We start from the raw sequence: 26,366 nt of genomic DNA on the forward strand, positions 1-26,366 counted from the left end.
AATTCGGATTCACTTTCTCTCTTCTTGTTTTTATCGTCGAAATATTCTAAGACAATCCTACTATATATAAGTTCAAATAAGTTACTTTACTTTAGTAAAATTATCTATATTGACATGTAATGCCTATGGTGCTATATGCGATACTCTCGAAGCTTTGAAAGAAAATTTTTTCACGAAGCAAAATCACGATTCTATTCTTTATCTTTTTTGTTCCGTAGCGTTGCGAGTAATTCTCTAAAGAATTTAACATAGCGTGTAACATTTCCGATTGGCCAACGGTTCTTCCTCGACCTAACGTTTCCTAACGTTGCGTAACGGGGTCCAAAATCGATTTCACTGTTTTCGGAGACAAGAACGGATAGCACGTGTTTGGTAACGTTTGGAGAACCGGCGCCGACGACTTAAAACCTATTTCAATTCCTTTGAAATGTAGCACATTTACAAAAGTGGACAGAGTGTAATTACAGATTGATAGATTCGAAATCAGAAAATTGAGAAACGCCGTGGTGTTAATATATTATGTACATCCGTCTCTCTCTCTCTCTCTTTCTCCCTGTATGTGCCACCTTTCATCATACAAAAAGATAGCCCAGTGTTGCTTCTCAATGCCGTTCATTATAAGAAAGGTACACATCACAGATCAATGTTCCCCGATTACTACATGGTTTCGTTAACGATTTACGGCATTATGGCTTAATGTAGTGTTAATTTCTGTTACGCGTAATGTTGCATCGTATAAGATCAGCTGGAGCGCGCGCGATTGAACGCACAAACCGGTTCTCTCTCTTCTCGGTGTCAAATACATTTCCATACTCAATCAGAGAACTATTACGAAAACCATGCTGTAAACTAGCTTACGATTAACATTTTATTTTTCGAAAGAAGCTAAAAGGAGAGAAGTCACGAAAATCGGGTGAAGTTACGAAAGAGGTCAAAAACGCTACTACAAAATATACAATGTCATCGCTTGTATTATACATTCTTACACGTTTAAGTGAAAAAACAGAGAGAAAAATATTAAAATAAAAAAAGAAATCTTTAAAATTTATTACAAATTATAACACAAAGTGTCATTAAATTTTGTGTCAAAATTTATCCTCACATTTTTTTGTTTTCCAATTAATTATTAAAATTGTAATCTTGGGAGAAGTTCGGCAGATGTGCTTTAGCTGATTAGGGGAAGATCGAATTGGAATCGATTTTTGCTCGGGAAGAGAGAAGAAAGAGAAATCGACTTATGTCTACGTCTATTATTTTTGGAACGGACTGTCGAGAAGATTACGGCATGTAGTTATCCGTCTCGGAATCGTTCCTATTTACGGATAACAGCGAGAAGAGAATCGTGCACATTTTGAGGCAGGTCGGTATAGTGTCAGCAAAACGAAAAGCTTGTATCGTGCGTTATCCTCATCGATCCGGCTGCCCGATAAGATAGCCAGCGAATCCCGATGATAGATATAGAAAACGCAGGTTCCTTCTGCGAGGTGCGGATATTCCGCAACCGCCACCACCGCTAATACCAATGAAGAAAGACATCGAAACTGGTTTGGATGAGCGGCCGGATAAGCGTCAAAAGAATCGAAAGTGATTCCATTCGTGGCGAGACAGAAATAACGACAGCGCACAACGTACCGGCAATCTTACGCGGCGTAGCCGAATAATTTAACTTCGAAATTACTTTTTGTGTTGTAACGTGTCGATTACGCGATTGACGAGATGAGAAAAAGCAAAATTAAGAGTTCCTTTACAACCCGAGACGTGCATCTTGAATAATAATGAATTAACTTTTAATTGAATAAATAAATAAATAATGGATTTTAATTTCCGAAAACTTGTCAAATATTATTTTCGTAATATCGACGTTACGGATATCACGATTTTTTATTTACGCTCTGTTAATAAATGAAATCGAGTCTAAATTCATCGTATTATTTCTCGAGCTGCGTGTCATCCATACGACGGCAGAATACGCTGGGAAAAAAGTCACGCTTTTATATAAAATTATTCGATACTACTAATTGTGTTAATTACGTATCCTTGACGCGTTACGAGAAATCTTATCTGTACTATTGAACACGTATGTCAGGGAAAGAAAGCTCGCTCGAAAATGATGTTACAATCATCGATATTTAAAAGCGATAATATATAATTCAATTTTTTTTTTCCCATTAATTTTAATCGAGGTAATAGCAGAAATATAATAAAAAAAATTTCAGAATGATTTGCTTTAATATTGAAAATATTATTTTTGCCATTGATATTTTTATACCCTTCCTTTCTCTTGTTTGAAACAAAATCATATACTAATTTTTTTGTATATGATTCGCAAGTCATATTTATCTTTTATTTATATGAATATATTTCGAATTTCACTTCTCAACTCTTACGTTACATCGACATAACACATTATATATATATATTCAATGTAATCAAGGGCTTCAAGGCAAACAACTAATCTCGCACTAAATACGCGTCATAATTTCAAGTAGAAAACGGACTAAGCTTACACGCTATCGACGACACTAACAATAAGACAGCATCTGGATTGCTCCACGTTGTATTTTTCGATGCTTGGTTATTTTGTGCAATACACCGCGAAATAAACGATAATCTTTTTCAAGTAAAACTCAAAACCCACGGTACATATTACACAGAATAGTAGAGAAAAATAAAAAAATTCGTTGGACGAGTCTTGTTCTCAACATTTAGCCGCTATCGTTTTCGTCCGTTTGAGTTGAAATTGGTTAAGCAAAAACTCCCTTCCCTCCCAGCCTATCTTACGTAACGCCTTTGCTATGCTAGTTCACACTCGATCGAGGTAAGACTCGACTCGCTCACCGCACGATAAATACGGGAAAGCACTCGAGAAATTGATCGGAGATCGATTCTCTTTTACGCGAAACTCTGTATTTCATGACTTCGTGAAACCAGACCCGCGACCAGCGAAACAATAAGAACGAGATATCTTATGTAAAATGTTCGATATAGCATAAAGTTATTTTTGGAAAAATGGGCAGAGGCCGAGACAAATGTGTCGGCGGGTAGGAATCGAGTAGCGTTGTCGGCTGATAATTTCTATGCTACAATTTGCATAGCTCGCCCCGCTCGCGTGTTTCGCGCGAAAGAAATCCGCGCCGCGAGTGGCCTGATTCCTTTTTACGGCGGTCGTCAAAAAATATGCGGATCGATCTGCGTCTACGGACTACTGAACTATTTTCGCGAGACATCGATATAATGGAGAATCTAAAGGCCGACCGATTAAAAGCGCTAAAATCGAGGTCGTTACCTATTGAGAAAGCGACGATTTCGCAAAGCTTGACATTTACAGGATATATAATTTTTTTCCAAATTTTACTTAATTCTCTCTGAACAGCTTAAAATTTTATTAAAATACACATTCTTGTGCTTAATCCTCTCTTTAGAATTTCTTTCTTTCTAATTCCAATTCATAATATATTTTAATTAATTATTAAGTATAATTGTCTAGTTGACAGTTTTATTTGTGTTTATTTTTTGTTTATTTAGTATTTATTTAGTATTATTATGTAGAATTTTGTTTTAAGTTTTCAAAGTATGTGTATCTTTTATTAATGCAAAATTGTGATGTGTGTGTGTGTGTGTGTGTAACCTTCTCAATAAATCTTAATCATTACAGATTCAAATATGACTCGTTTTTAAATATTATACATAATACTTTTTAACAAATGTGTAAAATAAATTTTGTCATTCAATTTGAAATAAATTTAACATTACAATTTTTTTTATACAGTCTAAATCTTACACGGCATATAAAAATTATTTTCAAATATAGAAATGCATATATTGTGGACGTATCGAATAATAGACGTTATTCAATGATTAATTCTCAAAGAGAACGCTTATTAAAGTGATTTATTTAGAAAACCAAAGGCGATATATTCAGACTAAAATATATCGCACGCGATCTGTATTACGTACAAAAACAAGTTTCCCTGAACGAATCCCCGGCAAACGAGCTGATTGCTAAACGATGTGTCTAATTATCCTCGCCATTTGTACGAATGCTCGATCGTTCCTTCCTCGTGAAATCTTTCTCACGTAAAGGCATGCTTTCGCGCGTGCCTACGATGCGACTCTCCTCGCGGACAAAGCGAGGCAAGGCGAGGCAAAGCGAAGAGAGCGAAGGCGGGCGGCCTGGCAAGCACTCAGCTTTCGTTTTCACCCAGCCTGCTTGTTAATCGGGTGAGTCAATAGTTGTATAACACTGGAACTACGTTGCGTAACACTCGCCGTCGTCGGTTTCCCTCGCGACCTACTTGCCCACTAAACTAGACACACATTCTTATCCAACGGTGATCCGTCCTCTCTCTCTCTCTCTCTCTCTCTCTCTCTCGCGTTCACTATTTTGCTCGATTTCTAAGGAATCGATATGTGTCATTTACCATGCTCGCGGTTCGCACATTTCTGAAATCGAGGAAGATTTTCACGGCAATTCGATAAATTTAATGCTCATGGTAGTTGTCATTTTTTTTTTCGAAAATAAAATCTAAAGCTGCTATATTTATGTATAATTATTTTATTCACTTCGATGAGTGCACTGTAAAATGTAATTTAAAATCTGAAACATATATACTTTTCAAGTAATTTCTCTCGTGTGACTTTCCAAATTGACTAATCCTGGTTTTTTTTTTCCTTGAGAACGTAAAATTGCACCCCCCCCTAGAACGCTCTTGGTCAATGTAGACAAAATGAATTGCATAATTATTGTATAAATGCCTACATTTTTTCGTTATTATGTATGAGGTAATTCAATTTTCAGGCATACGCATAACATCGTTTTTTAAATACTAAAACGAATTTTGTATAATTTTTTAAGCTAAAACCTACAAAATATTCGCATTGGTTTCTACAATCTTTTTTACGCTAAAGCGCGAGAAGGTTTTATCGCGAAACATTAAAGAAAAATATTGGGCTCTTAAAAAGTCACACTCGTCAAATATAACATTGAGGAACGTTCTTATTGAAAATGAGCTAAGCATGTTCGAGGATGGGTGATAATTTTGCCGATGATACGAGACGCGCAAACCGCGGTTAACGCATTATATACAGTTGGTTTCTGTACAGTTTAAAAAAATTCAGACGATATTTTATGAAGCGTAAAATTAAGCGTTTAATATTGGTACGCCACCTTTTGCATTTTATTCGATACCGTAAAGGTGTTGTTCCGCGATTCTATATTTCTATGCGACATACTAAAGTCGCCGTCTGAAATAACCGTCGATCAATTACAACGTTTCCCTATGAAATGGCAGCAAGAAAAAACCCGGTGAATATTTCATTATCAAACTGACTGAATGCGGAGTCTCCCGGCGACGTTCTACTTTCGGCCACAACAATTCAATAAAGGATAGTATCATAGGATAACAACCATGTACTAGATATACAAAATCCTCGTAATATAGTTCTCGTAAGATCAACGCAGTATCAAAGGACACAACTATCAAAACTTTTAATCTGCATTATCGCTGGAAACTTTTTGAAAAGCAAAGTTAAAACAGAAAGATTTTCATAAAAAAAAAGAAAGAAAAAGAAACATTTTTATCGATTCTTGAATGCAAGATATCTTACCGTATTACTTTTTATCTAGCAACAGAAATTCTTTTATTCACTCGATCCTTCGTCAAGAAAATATCAAAATATATAATCTGTTATATTTTTATATAAAAATATATATTAAAATTTCATATTTATAAAAATTTCAACTATAGTATATGAATGCCACTTTACATAACAATGATCCGGTAACATCGTATCTTTTTACTAAAGCACGCTACACTCTTTTAACGATGTGTTGAATAACACGAATCTCTTCTTCTCCTTCGCGCATAATATATAATTTATCTAATAATTTCGAAGCGCGATATCTCCAAAATAAATCGAAGAAAGTTCTCGCCTGTCCTCGAAATGCCATGAAAAATATTACAACTGTCGCGAAATCTCTCAATCGATACTTGCCTCTCTCTCACTCTCCTCTTTGATCTTTTCAGTATCTTGAGCTACACGAAACTGAAACGACCTGCTGCGAACCGGCATGGACATAGCTACGGATAATTTTTCTTTCTTGCCCTGGGTCGTGGTTCTCGACCGAAACCGGCGATTATGATCATTAACGCGCCTCGACTCAAACGTCATATCTATTATTAATCCTTTAGATGCAACGAAATCTTTCCATAAGGACGCAGGATCAAAAGAAATATTTCATTTTTTGTATATAACGCATGCACGCACAGAAAAAGAGAAATAATATATAAAATACTATTAATTTTCAAGATAAATAAAAAATATTTTTTATAAAATATTCGTTATATATATATATATATATATATTTTTTTTTTTAATAGTGTAATGTGAAGTAATACCTATGTAATTTCATGGAAATATTTATTTCACATATCACGACTCAATAACCATTTTAATCTTGCATGAAATAATTATATTTTTATTTATATTTATTATTACTATTTATATTTTTGTCAAATCAATCGAGATTTTCTCCGTTATTTAACACTTAAAAATTTATATCCCAATTTAACAATTATGATTTATTCACGTACGTACGTTTTTACAAATCATATACCAGAAATAAAATCAACGAAGAGATTTAAGATATAAGTATGTTCTCTCTGCTAAATATATCCAAGGCGATACAACATTGTTATGCCACCGAAATCAAGTATCACCAGTCATTTCGTCACAGACTAAATATAGTAACGTATAATTTATTTATAATAAAATAATTACCCCGAGATACCATTCGGGGTCTCAAATTATAGCTATAAGCCTGTCTGTGCGCGCGTTTTTTTTTTTTATGAACAATCAATCGTGTTCCATAATCGATAACCGTACGCGCGTGTTACAGAAATTGTGAGCTCACGAAATCGACTGTCGGTGGGCGAAACGGGGTCATCGGAGTGGACGGGCGATGGAAATGGATGGGATACGGCGATAAGAGAGACGCAGGGCGCTTGAATTTTATGAAATCCGAATAAATAGATTTTGCGAAACATTCGCGATCGCTTGGACGACTGCTAGTCGCCATTATTCTGTGACGCAATCGATGCAAATATTATACTTTTCTCAAATATCTTGGATGTATCGTCTCCCCCCTCCCCCCCCCCCGCGCGCCCTCCCCCTTTTCCGTTTCAATCCTTAAAACGTTCGACTCTGTATGACGTAATTAATCGCGCAGAATTACCATGACCCAATTACATTTTTAACTATATATTACACATATGTAAAAAAAAAAAAAAAAAAAAAAAAAAAAAAAAGTAACGTTTTTACACAGTTTTAGTTTAATTTTATAATAAGCAATCTCTCTATCTCTCAAATCTTTTTATAAATCAATTTTACTTACACAAGAGAGTTCGATAATAATCGTATTTGATAAATATCGCAATGCGAATGCACTTCTAAAGAAAGATAAAAGATGTCCATCGCGCATGTCTGGGTCGCGTTACTACAATTGAAGAAGCTTATTTCCTGGCTAATTGTAAGGAGCCCAGATGTATAGACATTAAAGAGCTTTGCGTATTACGAGTATAGAATGGAAGATTAAACCTTATATTGATATAATAGGAAGATCATTTTTAAAATCATGTATAGAATGCTTATTATATTGCTTCACTAATGTAAAAATGACATAGATGGAAAAAAAAAAGAAAAAAGAAAACAATTGATTTTCTATATTTTCCTCTGTTAATATATATTTTCGTAATGCTAACAATTTATTTTGGTTTTTTAATTTACTTACTGCAACAAATTAATACAAAAATTTCTAGCTCTTTCAAAGAATTTAATAAACTCTGTATGAAAAATTTGATAATTATTTTTAATATATTTTCATTTTTAGCTTTTTCAATTTTACATTGTACATTTTAGCAATTAAATTTCCAATTTTGATGAAGGTAAAAGCCGCTTAAATTTAATCAAAAAATTTTGTTCATATACATTCAGGTTTACATTTCTAATTGTAAGATTCGCAATAGCCCTTAACTTTCACTATACCTTCGTAATTAAGTGTCTCTCGAAAGATCAACATCAAAGTAACATTAGAATTTAATGCCATAAAGAGAGGCAAATATATATTTATAAAATTCTTCAGTCTTTAAAATGGCAATATATTAGTTGAAAATTTCAAAACTATTGACTTTTAAATCTGTCGGATATATTTGTCGATAAAATTTAATGTGTGAATTCATTATTCTGTTTTTGTAAAATGCATTCTTGATAAACCAAAAATTCAAACCGAAGGGATTAACACGGTATTATATTTGATCTAAAATAAACGGATCGCTACAAGAATTCGCGGGGTCATTTTCGCTAGAACCTTCGATTTTTTTCTCGTTTAAAAATAACTTGTCATTCTCTCAACTGTGACAGCTCGACACCCCTAAGAAAAAATGCAGTCCACGTGGAACAAGACATGAGAGAGATAAAACAGGAGAGAAAAGGGTAAAGATAAAGAAAGAAAAGAAGAGAAGAAAGGAATAAAAAATTTTCGCACAAGCTTGACGCGGCTGCCTTATTAATGGCAGTATTGAGATTAAGTTTATTCAGCAACGAGTATGCCGTGACACACTAACCAAGTGGTCGAGACCCACTTAACTCACCGGGTGACCTCCATCGAAATGACATGGATGGGGTGATGATAGTGCATGTGGTGCGCATTCTTCTCTCTTTTCTCTTTTTATTTATTTCGAATACGCGCGCGCTGCGGAAAGCGAGAGGCCGTGAGCCGAGCGTCCTTCGATTTTCATACGGGAAGACCTTTACTCGATTTAAGCGCGACAAGCGGCTGTGCAATGCATCTAATGAATGAATATGTGTCCGACACTTCGGAAACTACAGAAACAACTTTGTAATCTGTACATCTATTGGATAATTTTCTCTACAAAATAATAGATTGAAAAATGTCCGCGACAAATTTACCCCGGATATAACTTTGTGACATTCGGTTAATTTATTTTCCAAAAATCAAGATTTCACAAAAAAAGAAAATCGACTCGGAGAATAATATATTTTTTTAGGACGAATAATTATTAAAATGTCAATTAGATTATAAATTAAAAAAAATAAAGTAATAATTATAAATGTAATATAATCTAAATACAATATAAATATAAAGAATTAGCGAAATATAATTCAGAATTGTTGTATTCCAAAAAATTATATATTTTAACCTTCCTCCATCGATATCATTAATTATACAACTTATTATTAATTGTAATTTTTTGCCTGTAGTTTGGTAAGCCTTTACTTTGTAAGGCATTATTTCTATTGTATCTCGCAGTATCGGGAGTATAAAAATATAAATCGATTAAGAAAAAAAGATATATAGTAGCTAAGAAATCGCGTGTCTTGTGTGCACAATGCAAAGGGAAAGTATAAATATACAATCTCACTTTCATTCGTAGTGTCGAAAATCAAACAACGCGTCGGTTTCGAACGCGTGAACTTTTGGGACGAGAAAGTTCGGTAATTTCACCAACCTCGCGACATTCGTAAAATTCGAATATAAGCCAACGATCAATTTTATGAATATCATATTAAATAAATTAATAATTACTCACCCCTTGATTGCTCCGCCCGTCGCCTCATGTTTCCTCGGGCCTTATCTTCCTTTCTCGTTTGTCCTTTGCTACTTCTTCATGACTCACTTTCACTCACGGAAACACAATTATGATCGGGTGCGCAGTAAATCTCGAATACGATAATGGAGCGATACTTTACATAGTGCTCCCAATATTAATCGCGCACTTTATTTTATATTGAGATAAGATAATGAGAAAATCAAATGATTGTATAAAGCTACGATCTGTTTGACACTAAAAAATCGCGCCATCGAATTCACGCAATGTTATTTTTTTGCCCAGTATCAAGTCTGCTAACGAATAGTATGTATATGTATTTTATGACATTTTTATTTTATCTTTTTATAAGATATTATTATAATTAAAATTGATATGTTGATACGTGCAAATTCAAAAATATATGTCATCATTTTGTCGACCCGCGCGATTAATTTCAATTACATAAAATACGCGGTTCGGCAGATTAGCAATATATAAACGATGAATTTATGATATATGATCAATTAACTTAATTTAATACTGCGCAACGTTACATAAATTGGCTAATTATGATACGAGATAATCGCATAATATATTAATTAAATATGGACCGACAATCTAATTGTTCGAATCATTCGATCGTATATAGGATTTCCTAATATCCGTCTCAATCGCGTGTTCCGAGGAGATAATACGGAGCATTTCACATTTCTACCTTCCTCCCCGACTCTCGCCACGCAAATGATAACAAGAATGCCGCGCCGAACTCCTACCCTGCCCTTGTGACGTACAGCGCGCTATTGTTTACAGTTTACATATAGTAATGTTGTTGTCGCTCGCGCGGCGAGACTCGGATGAAAGAAAAATGTTTTGTACGTTGTAGTATTATCTCCCATGATAAAAAATACGAGAGAGAAAAATATAATCGTGCCAAGTATATTAAAACATGTGATTATTCTCTCTCTCTCTCTCTCTCTCTCTCTCTCTACAATTATTATAAGAGTATCAATCCACGCAATTAGTTTTCGCGATTATCGCGTCTCAATTAGTTTTTAATCCATAATATTACACAGTATTAAAATAAAGACGCCATTTTTTCGTATTTTTCTATTAAAGAAAAAGCGCAGATACTAAACAAGTCGCATTTTAATTAGCATATATAGTTACATTTATTGAAATACGTATTTTGTGTAATTTATTCGATCGAAAATTATTAGATACATTTCCGCCGAATATCTATTTCTAATTTTATCTTAAGTATATTAAGTATAATGACAGATAATAAAATTTACGTAAAATTCGTATGTATATATTGTTCATTAGCAAAGATAGCATTATATGAATTTGACCGCGCAATTTTTCAGTGCTAAAGATCGTAACTTTGTATGTAACTATGATATTTTTTCCGGCGTTTTCCCAATATAAAACAAAATGTGCATTCTGCGCGATTAATGTTATATAAAATGTATCGCAATTATATCGTATTCTAATAATTAATTCACACATGATTAAAATTAATCGTGTTTTCTCGAATGAGTGTGTGTATCATAAAAATGCAATAAAGGATAAACAAGAGCAAGTGAGAAGGCATCAGGCGACGGATATAATCATTTATAATTTTATTAATTTATTATCTGTGTTTGTGCTATTCATAAAATTAATTACTTACTTATATTCGCGTTATTGACTCAGTTTATTGCTAATTTATCGCTCTACATCAAATTTATTGATCGCAAAATAGGTTTAAAAAATAATCAAAAAAGGTGCTGATTTTTATATCAGCATCCTTAATAATTATGTTACATATTTAAATTTGATTTCATATAGTAAAATACTTGCAAAAGCATTAATTTTTTTTGTAAAAAAAAAAAAGAAACAATATTTAAAATAATAAAAAAAGGAAAAAAATCATTATTATATATATTATATCCCGCGTGTTATATGAATACTCTAATCCCGAATACGCGTACATTTCTTACGCAAACTAGCGAAAGTAGGCTGGTGCGCGAGAGTCGTTTGGTCTTACACAGACACAGACATACATACAGATAACTCTCGTAACATGTACTTTACTGTAAGAGAAACGAAGGCACGTGAGAACGCGCATGTGTGCGCGCTTTGCGGGTCGGTCGCGACTTGTTCGGGTTGGGGGGAAAGAATTACGAAATCTCGTTGAAAGAGCGTTCCCTTCGTACCGAAAGCGAGAGTGGAGGGTGGAGGGTGGAGGACCGGGCCAGACCCACCAAGTCGCCGATTATCGCCGATACCGAATTTGGGCCTGATACGCGTCAAATTCAAAGAAAAATTGATGCAACATTTCGTGAAAATTAGAAAAAAATTTATAATTAACTCCAAAATACTAATAAAAATAAAAAGCATATTCAAAAAGAATTTTTAAATGGCATTATATTTATATCTAGTTTTAATCTTTTCTACTTGTGTACATTTATATTCAAAACTAATTATATGATCTATTTAAATAATTTTTTTAAAGATAAAGTATCGATGAAATCTGTATAAGTTACACAATATTTGTCAAAATTATATACATAAATGTTTGAAGATTATAAAATAATTCACAAGAATAAGACAATACGAGTTCAAAAAATGCGTCCCTATCAAGCAAAATATTCTATATAAAATACAAGTATGCGGGAATCGTTTTGTATATTTCTGAAACACTTTGTATAAGTGTGTGTTTCATTAAATTTGGGAACATAATAGAATGTGTCATTGCACGAGCGATGAACGACCAAGAGGGACCCGCATCCTGTTTTCTTACGCGGATGTTTAAATTGAGATATACACTCTGAGAAAAGACAGGAAGGGTCAAAACGTCGCTTGTCAATATTATTTAATCATATTCTTCAAGATAGAATCTAAAATGGACTATTAAACATTCCGTTTCTCAAGTATTTGAAGTCTGTATTACGCGTATCTTTCTTTTTTCTTGATTTTTAAATAATTTCCAAAAGTGGCATTTCTTCGTTGATATTTTTTTTCCAAGTCACATTTTTTTTTTCCCCCCATTTATATATTCAATATTACAATATCCAATAACCATAACAATTTTTACGTAACTGTAATAGAATATTAAAAATAATATGTTTTACAAATACAAAATTGAAAAGTTTTTTTCTCCTGCTAAAAGAAGAAAAGAGACGTAATAAGATTTAAAAACTTGCTCGCTCTTTGACTTTCGCAAACTCATCGAGATTATAACAATCCTTGTTACCTATATAGGTTTATGACACTTTTGGGATAAGGCCCTTTCTCTAAAACGACGAATTGCTACACCGTTGATTTCTTCACATCGTCGAGCTAATTAAAATGTGAGACGCAATTTCGTCGGTAGGTGCGATAGTAAAAACGTCTCGTGAGAGAGTTTCAATAAGCATTTAATGATCCGTGCGAGACGAAGAGAAGCCGGCAAACAAAAAGGAGATCGTTATTTGTAACGCATGTTTACGCATGAGTGAAGTTGAAATATGTATTATAAAAACGATCGGGCGCTCTTAAAAACGTTTATGTAATTCGTTTGTGTCCTCTCCCGAGAAAGTGTCATTCGTCAGAATTTTACCGTCGTGTACTTATCACGAGAGAGCGCGTCCATTTTCAAACGCACGTTTTATTTTGCTAATAATCGATATACTCGCGATGCGATATGCTCAACGAAATCAAAATAATTATGCGATTATCGGAAATTCCGTAGCGTAGCGATTATATGCATTCCCTTGACCGGATCGTTAACATTGCAAGTGAATTGTTTAATCCATCTTTCATTAATTGAGGCAATTGTATTACCGTTAACTTGATGTAGTTGCGTAATGCGAAATCAATTGCTATTTCTCACATTTTCCATTTTCTATTGTATATGTATGTGAAAGTGAATATGTAGTTTCCTGCAATTTAGCAAATATTATTTAATATTTTAGAATAAAATTAAATTTGTATTATATCTCTACAAAAATTTATTTTTTCGTTTTCTTTTTTTAACACGATGTATGATTGAACTTTAATTACCAAAGTAGGACATTTAAATATAAATATTCCATAATTAGAACATCTAGATTGATAAATATTCAATGGAAGAAAAAAAAAATTAATTTCACCCAGAAGATTAATTTTATTTCTCGACCTTAAAATCTCTCGCGTATTATAATCGTACAGTTCAATTGTTCAGGGTCACACTCCCCCCTTTCCTCCCTTCTTCGATGACCTATATCATTTCGGAAATGCATTAGTCGCGTATCTCTCGCGGCCTTAGCGCATCGCGACTTCCATTTACGCGATGATTTACGGAAATTATGCTCGCCGAGAGATAAAAAAGAAGTATCATCTGCGCCGTCCGCGTCGACGACGCCTGCGCCGCCGCCCGGGGCGAGATAGATGCGAGAAGACGCCGCGCGTCCACGTACGCGATCGAGAAAGGACGGAGGGGGAGAGAGGGGGAGTGCGCGCGGGAGAGTGCAGTGGGAGGCAAGGATTCGTGTCATTGTCAGTGGGTAATCAGGTCAGTGGGCCAGTGGGACGATCACTTTCAATTTCAGTCCTTCTAGCCGTATATAACGCGCCGGGTCGCGCGCGCGTCGTTATCTCTCGCCTCCTTTTCTCTCTATCTATCTCCATTTTCCCCCGTCCCACAAATCGCTGCAACGCTCGCGCTCTCTCTTTTTCGCTTTATGTCTACCTAGCGCGAATCTCTCTCTCTCTCTCTCTCTCTCTCTCTTGTCGGTTTGCTCGGCCAGCCAGACTGGCAAAGGTACGATGACGTACATACGACAGATATATATATATATATATATATATATATATATATATATATATATAGAGAGAGAGAGAGAGAGAGAGAGAGAGAGAGAGAGAGAGAGAGGAGCAAAGTCATATCAAAATGGTAGAGGGATAGATAGAGAGGCTGAGTTACCGACACGCGCCAATCGCGTCACGCTTCTTCACGCACGAGCGTAACCGCGGCTCCCCGCGACGCGCAGGGATGAAGTCTCGGGGGGGAGAAGAAAGAGGGGAATGGGGGGAGGGTACCTACCTCGCTTGCTCGGTCAGCCCGACGTTTTACCCCGCGCCTCACCTCGCCAGGTCGTACAGAGATAGCGGAAAGTAGGACGCGTATTAAAAACCACAGACCGTGTCCCATGGCGTCATTTCTTGTGCCTCGGCGCGGTGCGCCGGTATTACTCAATCGAATTCATCATAACTGGCACGAGAAACTTACGCGTGTATGAGCGGCGCGTATCGAACAGGTTGATGGGATGATGGCGCGGTGAAGTGAGGTGAGGTAGAAGCGGGATCGCTTCGAAGGCGCAAGCGAGACGCGATCAGCGCCTTGGCGCGGTGATCAGCTGAAACTTTGAAATTAAACTCGCGGGCTACTTCTATAAAATTGCGTGCACATGGGCGCGAGCGTAATGTATGGGCAAGAGAAAGAAATTATTTTACAAGATGTTACGATATATCTTGAATGCTCTTCGCGTGTCCTTTATTCTTTTATCTCTATCACACATCGAAGACAAATAAATATTCGAAATTGTCGATTTGTTAAACGTTTTCTCCTAACGTCTTGCAAATCAATAATCTTTGTCATTACTTTAAATGCTATCATGCGATGAGCAAACATTGAAAATAAAGCTTGCCGAGAAATATAATATCTCTCCAAGTTTTCTCGAAAGAAACATCGTTTCGTTTACTAATACAAATGACTTTACTATTAAATATTTTATATAATTCGATCACAATGAGGCAAAGCGAGGCGAGCAGCACCTGGTCCTACAATGTTAAAAGAAGCGCCGAGAAATGCGCGCGCACGTCGCGCGAATCAATCGCACGCTTGTTTTTTAAAATCTCGATGGCACCGACAGGAGTCCGCGTGATTAATTTTCGCGAAAATCTGGGACGCAACCTTGGCTCCTCGTGCAACAAGGCCGATCGAGTGTTGTATTTAGAAACGTTCGCGAATACGACGTATATACCGTGAACGTCGTAAAAGCGTATTTCAGTGAAATAATCGCGTAGAGATGAGCAATTATCGATTTTGTTAGATAGAAATGCAAAATTTTTTTATCAATTTCAGAGATTAGAAGAGAAACGATAATACGATACAAATAATTATATCGTATATAACGTATATAGTTACATATTACACATACGTGTAATTGTACATACGTATAACAATAATAAAGGTTAAATTTTAATTTTAATAAGTTTAAGAATTTTAGTTATCGATACAATGCGACGGAAATTTATTTTTTCTAAAATATTCATAACTTTTATAGACACACAAATAAAAAGATCAAGATTTCACTAAAAACAATATATTTTAATATTATCTAGATTGGAAGATTGTGTTATAATTTCTTCTGAAAAATGTGTAAAAAAATGTTTTTACACATTTTTCAGAAGATCAATTATTTAATTGCATAAAAATATACAAGAGTTATAGCTCAATCTAAAATAGAGACAGCTGACAAATTTTGTAATTCTCGTTATTTTAATTACATACGGATTTGTGTATCTGGTAATATACAAAATTAAAACGTAAATTATTCTTTGTTCAAAAGCAACATGAATGCAATACTGCATAATATACAGGTTTATTTTTATTTTTTCGTTTTTATCATTTAAAGATTATATACAAAATACATATGCGGGTAAGAAATAAAAATTAGAATAGCTATATGCAAATTGGATATCGATTGTATGTATCTGTGTTGTCAATTATTGCATTTTCATGGCATTCTCTTCGTTCTATATTTTAAATACGCATGACTGAACAAATCGAATGTTTCCACTGTGCTAAATTATTTTAACAGTCTCCTCTTTTTAACGATGCCTTCTTTCATTTGTTACGCGTGCGTTACGCACAATTTAGAATTTTCCAAAACATGGAATGGTCAGTATTTCAAGATTTACGTAGCATTAGTGAAGATTGATGGAATTTTATGAAAATATAAACTGAATTTCACGCAACTATGGTGAAAAAAAAATAAATCAAATGTATATTATAATATTTATATATATATATACTATATATACTTGCATAATTATTGCTCTTATATCTGATATATTGTATCATCGCTAGATCTTAGTTATTGATAACAACGCGAGGGCGCCACGCGTCGGCGGACAAATTTTACCCACGTGATATATAACCGAGAGCAAATTTTATAACGTTCTAAACCAAGAGAAATCAGACTAGAAATCTTATATGTCCCTTCCACATCGCACATTGCACATTTCAAATTAAAATCTTTCACGCATTTGTATAGCATACTCTTTACAATACATATGATACTTGTTATAAAAGAAAGATATGTGCATTCACACAAAAATATTAACAGCCTTTAAGAGATATTGCAGATAATAAGAAATATATATAAGAAAAATATTATATAAAATTGATTTCTCTCCCCCCCCCCCCCTCTCTCTCTCTCTCTTAAATTTATATGAAATATATATTTTAATGCAACAATTTTTCAAACTGGTCTATTGTTTCTTCTCTATAAATATGCAATATTTATATCGGCTACAAATGTTTCCACGATTAGAACGCAAGAACGCAATAAAGATATAATTTCTTTATTACTTGCGTGACACGCTATAACTAATCGAAGAAAATGTTACATCGAAGTGGCTTGAATAAATAATAGCAGAATGTGTATCGTAGAATCTTTTAATTACAGATATCTTAGAGAACTGTTTTCTAGAAGTATAAAATTTTCTCTCTCTAATAAAATTCACACGACGCGGGCCATTTGTATCGCTACGAAAAATAATTCCGCGACGATGTAGCGTTTGATCCCGCGAGACTGAGAGCCGCGTCAAGTGCACCGGGCATTTATTTTAGATAAATTAGAACGCCGTATGTGTATGGTACACCGTGGCGCTTTGGTTGCTCACGTCGCACACTGGGAACATTGAATAATAATAATTACTATTGTTGGCTCTTGGCGCGATGTTATTGAGTTATTCCGATGCGAGTTTATCAAAGTGGGTCAAGCGATTCAATAGCGACCGCGACGGAGGCGAAACGGTCCCGTCGTCTTTAACCGTAGACGTGGGTGGTGGTGCTGTGTGTGTGTGTGTGTGTGTGGATGTGTATTGCGCGGCGCAATAAAAAGTGCACACGTACAAGAGAGACGTTTACGCCCTGTTACTACATATATCGAATGAGAGAAGAGAGAAAGATAGAATCGATCCCTCAAGTCTTGACGCACGAAAATCGTCGGAAATGTCCCACGAGGGAGGCGTTAACCCATTTCTCTTAATCATACGTGGAAGCGAATCAAGAAACGGTTGATTTGCCCCGATTACACCTACGCCGAATAAAGAAGGCGGAATAATCGTAACTCCACTACGCTTTTTTTTTTTTCTCGGTATTTAGTTTGACACGAAACATTTTGATACTAATGTAGTTTAACGTCAAATTAAAATAATACTTTATTTAGAAAGAATTCAACGAAACGAGAATTAATTAAATAGATAAATTTGACGCCGAATATTAACGGAACGCGGCTATTAAAGTTTTAGGAGAGCGTAAAAAATTTTTGTAGAAAAATTTTCACAACATTTTTCATTTTTTTAAAGCCCAACCTACAATAGTCATTGGTTGCATCGTAAATCTATCATCACCATAATTGTAACACTTATTTATAAACATCAATAAGAGATAATAGCGATCTTGACACTTATAAGAAAGAATCCATAGAAATCATGACATCTACAGTCAAATAGTAAATTTGATTCTAAATGCACGAAACAATGATATCCTTTCACAGGTGTTGCAATAAATAGACTTTCCTATTGATACTTGCGACAGATACAAATAGGCGATTTGTTGTAAATAGATCCAAGCTGGATTGCCTTTCATCCCCTAGGGTGAGAGTTGGGACAACAATATCAATTGTCGCACAATAGAAGAAACGGAAAGGGCGAAATTCCGTTGCGCGCGTTTTTCCCTTCGTGGTACCCTGAACGAAACGGAATGGACGAAACAACCTGCGTTCCATAGTGTTGTTACGACTGAAATGGTACGTTAAAGGCGAGCCATCGTCGAAATGATGCTGATGAAACGGTTAAAGAACAGAGTGGTTAAACGGAAGAGGTCGACGAGGATAGACGGGAGGTTGAAAAGGATCGTCGCGTGCCCATTGTTGTGTACAATTCTACTTCCGAAGTCATCGAGCAGAGGAAAGGGAAAGCGCGCGTGTTCTGTAAGTTATCACCCGTTACGGGTAAGTATTGCCTCGTCAAGATGCGTGTTGAAAAGAGACGCGTGTTTGTCTTCACCGTATTGTTTAACGCGTTTCTTTCTCGTGTATTATAGCATGCGATGGAGCGAGGGAATTCCGAAGAAACGAACGTTTTCTTCACAAATCGTAAAGCATAGTTTACCCTTAGATACCGAAACTTTTAAAATCGACACATGTAAAACACGTGTGCGTCATATCTCTCGACTATTTCTTTATTTCTACGGTCGAAATAGAATGCTGAATATTTCTTTGTGTGCTTAAATAAGAATATAAATCTTACATTGGTCACGATGAAAATTTCGCGTAAGCATTTCTTTAGGTTTTCTATTCTCATTTCAGATGCACGGTAAAAATTGTATTTTCCCAATCTTTACGTTAGAATAAGATTTATTTCAAAACAAAAATTCAGAATTGAATAATCATAATTACATATACAAAATTGAACAGAAAGAGAGAGGGAGAGAAAGAGGAAAAGTGTTACGCAATAATAATAATAATAATAATAATAATAAAAGTGGAGCAATTTTATTTTCTAATTCTATAAACGTTTTATTTAAAATCAACTAATAAAATCATTCAATTTATCGATTCATCATAACATATATAAATAATAAAATAAAATTATTTATATATGTTATGATGAATTATATGACATAAAATTATTATTACAAATTTTTTAACAAAGTAAAAGTTTGAGAGAGGCCGTAACTAAATCTTTCATCCCTGCTATTTCGTAATAACGAAAGTGCAATCGTCGTCAATTGGTGTTTATAGCACCTGATTTCCACGCCATTCAAATTTACCCTCACGGTTTTTTTTTTTTTTTTTTTTGACCAGCGTGACCCTCTTTCGTCCCCTTTTTTAGTCCGCCACCCGGGGATTGTTCTTTTATTTCTCCTCCCCCTCCCTCCCTATCCCTATTCCAACCAAGCGGGATTTATCGTCATTTATTGTGCAAACTATGTCGTCTCGCTGGCGTTGAGTTAGATGCGCAACAAGTGCATTTCCGGCACAGCAGGTAGATGTTGATGCACCCCTATTTTACCTGCCGTTTCACCGAATCCATTCGTACCGTAATCTCGTATCGATGGAGAATCATGCCCATTCTTAATGCCACGCGCCACTATGCACAAAAAACATAGAAAAGATGGGACTATGAAAGTCTTTTATCATAATAAGAGTAAATATGCGGAACTGAAGCGTTCGACCAATATTTTTTTCCAACGGAGACGTTACGAATAATCACGATAAAATATGAGGGGCATAATTTCTTTACGACATTTTAATGATAGTAAAATGGAACCAATGGCCCGGAATATAGCCGTAACAAAATTTAAATATATGCGGAAAATAAGAAAAAGTTGTTCGAATAGAAAAAGAAAAAAAAAAAAAAAGAAAATTTTACGATCCTGCTCCGTTCAATAAATATTATATTCATTGAAGAAATTATAGCGCAATTAGGGAACGTAGCATGTTGCAAAACTATTAGATAATATTGTCTCGAAGGATTAATAATACACTTTTGTACTTTTGAAGCCATTAAATCAAATCTGATTTTCCTAACTATTTCGTTCGCTAAATGTTGTTTAAATTTCGTTAATGTATGAGCATATAAATAATGTTATAATTACTTTAATCTTAAATACTCTAAATGTTAAATCAATTAATAATTTGTTGCCTCAATTATATTCATCAATCAATTCGATATATTAATATTTGAAGAAATTTCGTTTACCCAAACGCAGTTTTCTTTTCTCAAACAATTGTCAAAAATAATTACGTAAAAATACAAATGTATTGAAAAAATTCGAAGACTTAACGTGCAGGTGCTGTTTTAATACTCCGACATAACTATTTAAATTATCAATCGCACCATATTAACGACTTGCACCTTATTAGATGTAACTATTTGATCGCTATCGGCTTCATGTATGGTAATCTTACTTATCGAAAACAATCTTTTATTCAGTGGATGAAGATAATGGATTTGAGCATTTGCATTGCAATATCAAAATTAAGGCCTCCTTGGCGTGTGCATATAGCAATTGCAAAATTATGACTGGTTGACAACGCGGAATATCTCCAATGGCGGAATCTCACACGCGTCATTATCAAATTGGCAGGAGCGAAGCAGCGCGCGATACTTCCTGCTGATAATTTTATGTCATTTCCTATGTTATCTATCGCGATACTCGTCCCGCGACAACGATATTCGTACTCTATTCGTCAAGTGACAGTTGATCGTATTTCAATCAGTCTGGCCAAAAAAAGAACGTCTCGCGTAATCGAAATTATTGGAGAAAAAAAAATTCCGAAGATACTCAGGTAGTATAAAACAATATCGAACATTTTCTTTTCGAAAATAAATAATTATGGTACTCGAGTTTGTTGCTCGACTTTGTACAACATTATATCTTAGATATGTAATAAAAGTAATGCCGTGTTAAGCGCGCAAGAATACAAATACAGGATAAAAATTGCCATGACAACACAGTTGATTTTTATGAGTGCACGTAGAATGGAAATAGTATGCAAATATAATTTTTATAATTAAAAAATGTGAATGTGTAATTATAATAATCTTTTCAAGAAATTTTTAAGCAAAAAAATATGTTTATATTAGATTTTTTTTTTTTTTATATTATTTAAGATATAAAATATTCACACTAACTTTATACTTCATAAGCCGATACTTCTTGTCGAATATTTAGCATCGTTATCGGAATCGTGACGACTGCGTGCCAATAATTCCGGGTATTTTGACAATTATAGCGGCAAAACTGTCACGTCATCCACGTCGGCCACGAGAAAAATACACAGTTGTTGCTGCTGTTATAAATTACTTCGACATCGTAACAGAAAACTAGTCGATAATGATCTTTGTTACGCGTTGCAGAGCCAATAATAGCACATAACGCAGCTACCAAGATGTCGGCTCCATGAATTATGGCGAATGTATCAATGCATTTTGACAAATTTCACACCGATCGCACGCAAAACGATCAGAAATCATTGCGATCATTTAATCTGGAATGGTCCTACACAGCCCAATCCGTGTAATAGACCGTTCTTTTGCAGATGTGTGTTAATATTTGTGTTACTAATATATTATAACGATACGTTTTTTGTATAAATACAAATCGTAATAATAAATTTATAACAGCATAATATTATTTTTGTCTAAAAGAATTCTCAAGAAAAAAAAAATGACAAAAATATGACACAATATATTCAATGCATTTTGAATAAGTAAGAATGAATATTTTTTTTATATTTGATCTTTGTCTGATTTTTAACGACCATACATCGCCTTACAGATTAAGATTTTTTCATTTATCCGTTTATATAGATTGTATTATCTCACGTTGCGCATAGTATTAGTGGCAGAAAAAGCAAATAGCGAATAAAATATTTTGGTAGCGACAAAAAGCGGTTAAAAACATATAATTCTGTAATTAAATTTTGCTGGAGAGAACAGGGGGTGATTATATACAATGGACGAATAAGCTGGAACAAATGATAATACGGAACAAAAAAAAAATTGGACAAACATTTTAAATTTTCAGATATTTTCGTTAAAAATATCCTTTCAATAATTTTATCGACAAATGATCACACAACTTTGTTACTTCATATTTGCTTCTCTATGCAGTGTCTATATTGAAATTAATTGGAAACGGCTTACCACTTGTGCCAATCTGCTCAATTTGAAATATTTAATATAGATTTTCGTATCCGAACGATGACGAATATTTTTGCAAACGAACTTCGCGGAATATCGGAACTCGTTTCGTCTCGATGAATAAACATAGAAAGGAAGAAAAGAAGAAGCTGCGTGCAGTCAGAATGAGCAACAGAGAAGAAACAGGAGAGTAGAGCGGTCGATGAGGAGTCTTGCGAAGAGGTAATCGCGTCTGTATGGTATTTTGTCAGAAAAACGTGTCTCGCAATCTCTCGCGCTGCGACAGAGGAAAGGGAAAGGAAGAACGGAAAAGGCGTAAAGATAACCGAGAAAGAGACAGAAAAGAGGAAGAGATGCAAGAGAAAAAGGAGAGGGGCAGTGTCGACGTAAATAAAGAGTCTCGTTTCGACGAACCGCTATTTTGCCCCGCGAAAGGTCGGTGCAACCAGCAGCAGCAGCAGCATTTATAAAAAAAGCGTTTGAAGGCTGTCTGTTCTAAATTCGAAACGACGGTGACGATGACGGAACAGGGAGGCTTAGATTCGCGTGGGATTTCGCGAGCGACTCGAGATTTACTCCAAAACGCCTGTTGCGTCATTAAGACGCCGCCACGTATATAGCGCTCTAATTAAAGCGTAAGCCATGAGTTATACGAGAGAGATCGCGTTTTCTATCTATTACCAACAAGCTTGCGACGCAACATTCGCGAGCGCTTCGCGTAATCGTGACCAGATGTACTTGGAATCGAATCAAATCGCATGACGAGCGCATTAAGCGAGTTATCTTTAATTACAGATTCCCTTTTTTTCGATCATATCGAACGTCCGTCTAAAAATCATATTTATGCTGCGACGTTTTATTTCCTTTTCGAAATGACTCGCGCGTGTTTGCCCAAAAAGGAAGCAACGAGTTTGTAAGTATCTGCGGATTCGAAAGTGGATCCATTCATTTGGAGTTTTGGAGTAACGCGATGCAACAGACGACAGAGGATCCAAGATCCAAGACACGAGGGAAAAGGAAGGAGAAGGGGAAAAGGAGAGGGAGCAACTGCCAGACAGAGAGTGCGAGATGAAAAAAAAAAACGCGGAGCGGGAGGAGAGAGAGAAAGAGAGGGAGAGGCGAAAATTGATAGACGAGAAAAATGAGAGAGCAAGAGGGGAGAAGACGTGCGAGTGAAGCTGAGAAAGGGAGAAAGAAAGAAGGAGGGGGGGTTTGGCAAGCGGCTCATTAACGATAACAAAGGCCCTAGATGCGAGAGAATCATTGAGGTTACCTGCGACATCATTGGCGGCTACGTCGGCGATGAGATTGACCCGTTGTCGCGTCTGTTGCTGCTGATGTACCTGATGCAGGCTCTGTTGTTGGGATGATCCCGTCAAGGACAGATTACCGGCGTTCGTAGCGGTACACTCCGTCAGGATCACCGTCGGCGCGACGGCGGAGGAGGAGGACGACGCCGACGGCGACGACGACGACGACGATGACGACGACGACGTGGATGATTCCGCGAGAGGGCCCGCCGTCGTAGCGATGCCGGTATTGCTGTCGAGGATCGTCGCCGCGGGCTCACCCCCGCTCTCCCCTGTCCTCGTATCCATTCGGCCCCCGTATATGCCAGCAGACAGATAGACAGACAGACAGGCAGGCAAGGAGTCCCTCCTCCTCTCTCCTCCACGTCGTCCCCGCGAGCGTACGCACTTATCCTCGAAACAACACCTACACTCTTTTACGTGCTCCCTTTCGATTTCTTTCTTTCTTTCACCCTCTCTCTCTCTTTCTCTCTCTCTCGTTCGTTCTCTCGCTCTTACTCTCTCTCTCTCTTCTCTCCCGCTCAACGTCTCACTCGCACTTTCCCTCTCACGCTTTTGCCCACGAGGGCCCTTCTCTTCGTCGCACTCGCGCACGCTCGCGACGTGTCGTCCCTCTCTCCCTCTCCTATCGTCTCTTTTCACTGTACGCGTCCCGCGCGCGCTGTATCCGACAGCGTATCGAAACTGCACCGCTGCCTCGGTTAGCTCGCTCGCTAGCTCACTCCCTCGCTCCGGCGGCTTTCTTCGTCTCTCTTTCTCTCTCTCTCTCTCTCTCTCTATCTATCTATCTACAATTCGTCGTCAGCCGTCGTACGTCGGTGTATCACGGGACGACGGCATTGCACCGCGCACGCACACGCCACGCTTAGGGAAAAATGGAGGAGTTCGCGCGCGTATCTGTTAACCTCCTGTCCGTCGGCCCGTGAAAAAATGGAACGTTAGACAAATGTAGGTCTGTAGGCCACTTCGCTTACACTTTGCATCGGCACGGGCACTCCCTTAGTCAAGCGAGCGTCCGGCGCACTGTCGCACTCTGACAGCGCGAGAGCCGTCAGGGCCGTAGCGAGAGCTGCCACGCGTCTGCATATCCCGTACGACGCCGGGTCTTGTAATTTTCTTCAACGTATCCTCCTCGGGTACGATTGTCGGACGCAACGTCGCGAGTAGACACCCGAGAGTTGACGTGTCGCGATTAATTATCGCGAATTGAATTTCCGCAAACTTCCGTTTCGCTTCTGCAGTGTTTGTGGCGGGAAATGAGCTCGATCGCGCGATTAGGGCAGACGCACGCGATTTACGCGAGTCCGAAGACAGATGACCGCGATAAAGCGCAGGGGAACCGCGTGTCACGTGAGCGCGATAATCGTCGACTGTTCGTGAAACGAAGCGCGCGTCATTTCGATTCGCAATCGGGCAATCGACGCGTTATCTCACGGGGAGGGTGATGTTATACAAGACCTACCTACGTGGCGTTCTCATATGTACGGCAATGGGCCGAACGAAAGGGAAAACCTAATCGCGGAAACATAATCTCGCAAACGCCGGCGCTCGCTTTCTCGCTCGCTCGTGCGCGTCGTCGCTCGAGACTCGAGACGGCGCGCCATCGCGTCAATCTTCTCGTCGTTCGACGAAAGGGAAAAAAGAGAGAGAGAGAGAGAGAGAGAGAGAAAACTTTCGTTTCGCAAACGAGGCAAGAGAACGAGTTAGCATAATACGGGGCAGACCATCCGGTTAGTTCGAGGTACCGTCGCGCGTCGCCTACGGCACTGCGTCCAGTCGGCGAGCTCGTTTCTCGCGGGCGGAAAGACGCAATTTCCAAAAGGCGAGCCTTCCCCTCCCCACCCCACCCTTCGCTTCGCCGCGCGTCGTCGCGATCGCGTAGCTGCGTGTGAATCCAGATGTTGACCGACCGTATCGGCCATACGCGATACTTTTCGGTCGCGATCCCGCCTGTCACGTACCTCTCCTCCTCCTACAGTGACGGTCGATTTGCCGCCGCGTCGGATACGACCGATAAGCTTAAGCTCTAAGTAGGTCAGCTGCCGCAATGTCCGAACGGTCGGCGCGGACCGACCTTACGCGGTGCACGTTGCATAACTCGTCACCGCGCGACTTCACCGAATATAACCGCGTGAAAAACTACGATTCGACGGACATAATGCGGCGTAATCAGTTTTTCAACGAACAATGCACTTGACTAACGCACTCGCGTTCGGTGCTCCCGGCGCCCTCTGTCGCGGACGCGCGCCCGATTTGAAACGATCGGGATGCAACGAGAACATACGCGGGTACGTTTGTAATTCTTTGACCGATGATTTAAAATTTAAAGAGATCGATTGCATGTAAAACAATGCAACATCGATTGTTTTTCTTATAATCTATTTTTCTATTCTTGGCACGGAATATCGATAATTGTACATATACTATAAACTTTGCAACTATTGAGAAACAAAAACTGAGAATAATTTCTCGTAAATTTGAAATTTCTGAAAGCTTTTTCTTT

The 26,366-nt window shown here is 37.0% G+C and overlaps 2 protein-coding genes across 2 annotated transcripts in view; both read right to left on the reverse strand.

Annotated features, from left to right (window-relative positions):
* The window catches only part of Ftz-f1 (ftz transcription factor 1), a 68,926-nt gene extending 59,204 nt beyond the window's left edge, over nucleotides 1-9,722 (reverse strand). Inside the window, exon 1 of the mRNA XM_070308205.1 lies at nucleotides 9,609-9,722. Coding sequence (XP_070164306.1) covers nucleotides 9,609-9,636 — 28 coding nt within the window. The 5' untranslated portion in view covers nucleotides 9,637-9,722. The remainder of the gene's footprint in view (nucleotides 1-9,608) is intronic.
* A 9,664-nt stretch (nucleotides 9,723-19,386) lies between these two features.
* On the reverse strand, nucleotides 19,387-25,519 carry LOC138939900 (uncharacterized). The gene is made up of 2 exons (XM_070308212.1): nucleotides 23,827-25,519; nucleotides 19,387-19,994 (listed from the first exon to the last, which is right to left on the reverse strand). The coding sequence occupies exons 1-2, from the start codon at nucleotides 24,149-24,151 to the stop codon at nucleotides 19,855-19,857; spliced, it is 465 nt and encodes a 154-aa protein (XP_070164313.1). The 5' UTR covers nucleotides 24,152-25,519; the 3' UTR covers nucleotides 19,387-19,854.
* Between the last annotated feature and the right edge of the window lie 847 nt (nucleotides 25,520-26,366).

The sequence above is a fragment of the Polyergus mexicanus genome, unplaced genomic scaffold, assembly GCF_030449975.1.
Source record: "Polyergus mexicanus isolate NDT 795.1 unplaced genomic scaffold, iyPolMexi1.0 SCAF_15, whole genome shotgun sequence".
In the NCBI taxonomy this organism is placed as follows: domain Eukaryota; kingdom Metazoa; phylum Arthropoda; class Insecta; order Hymenoptera; family Formicidae; genus Polyergus; species Polyergus mexicanus.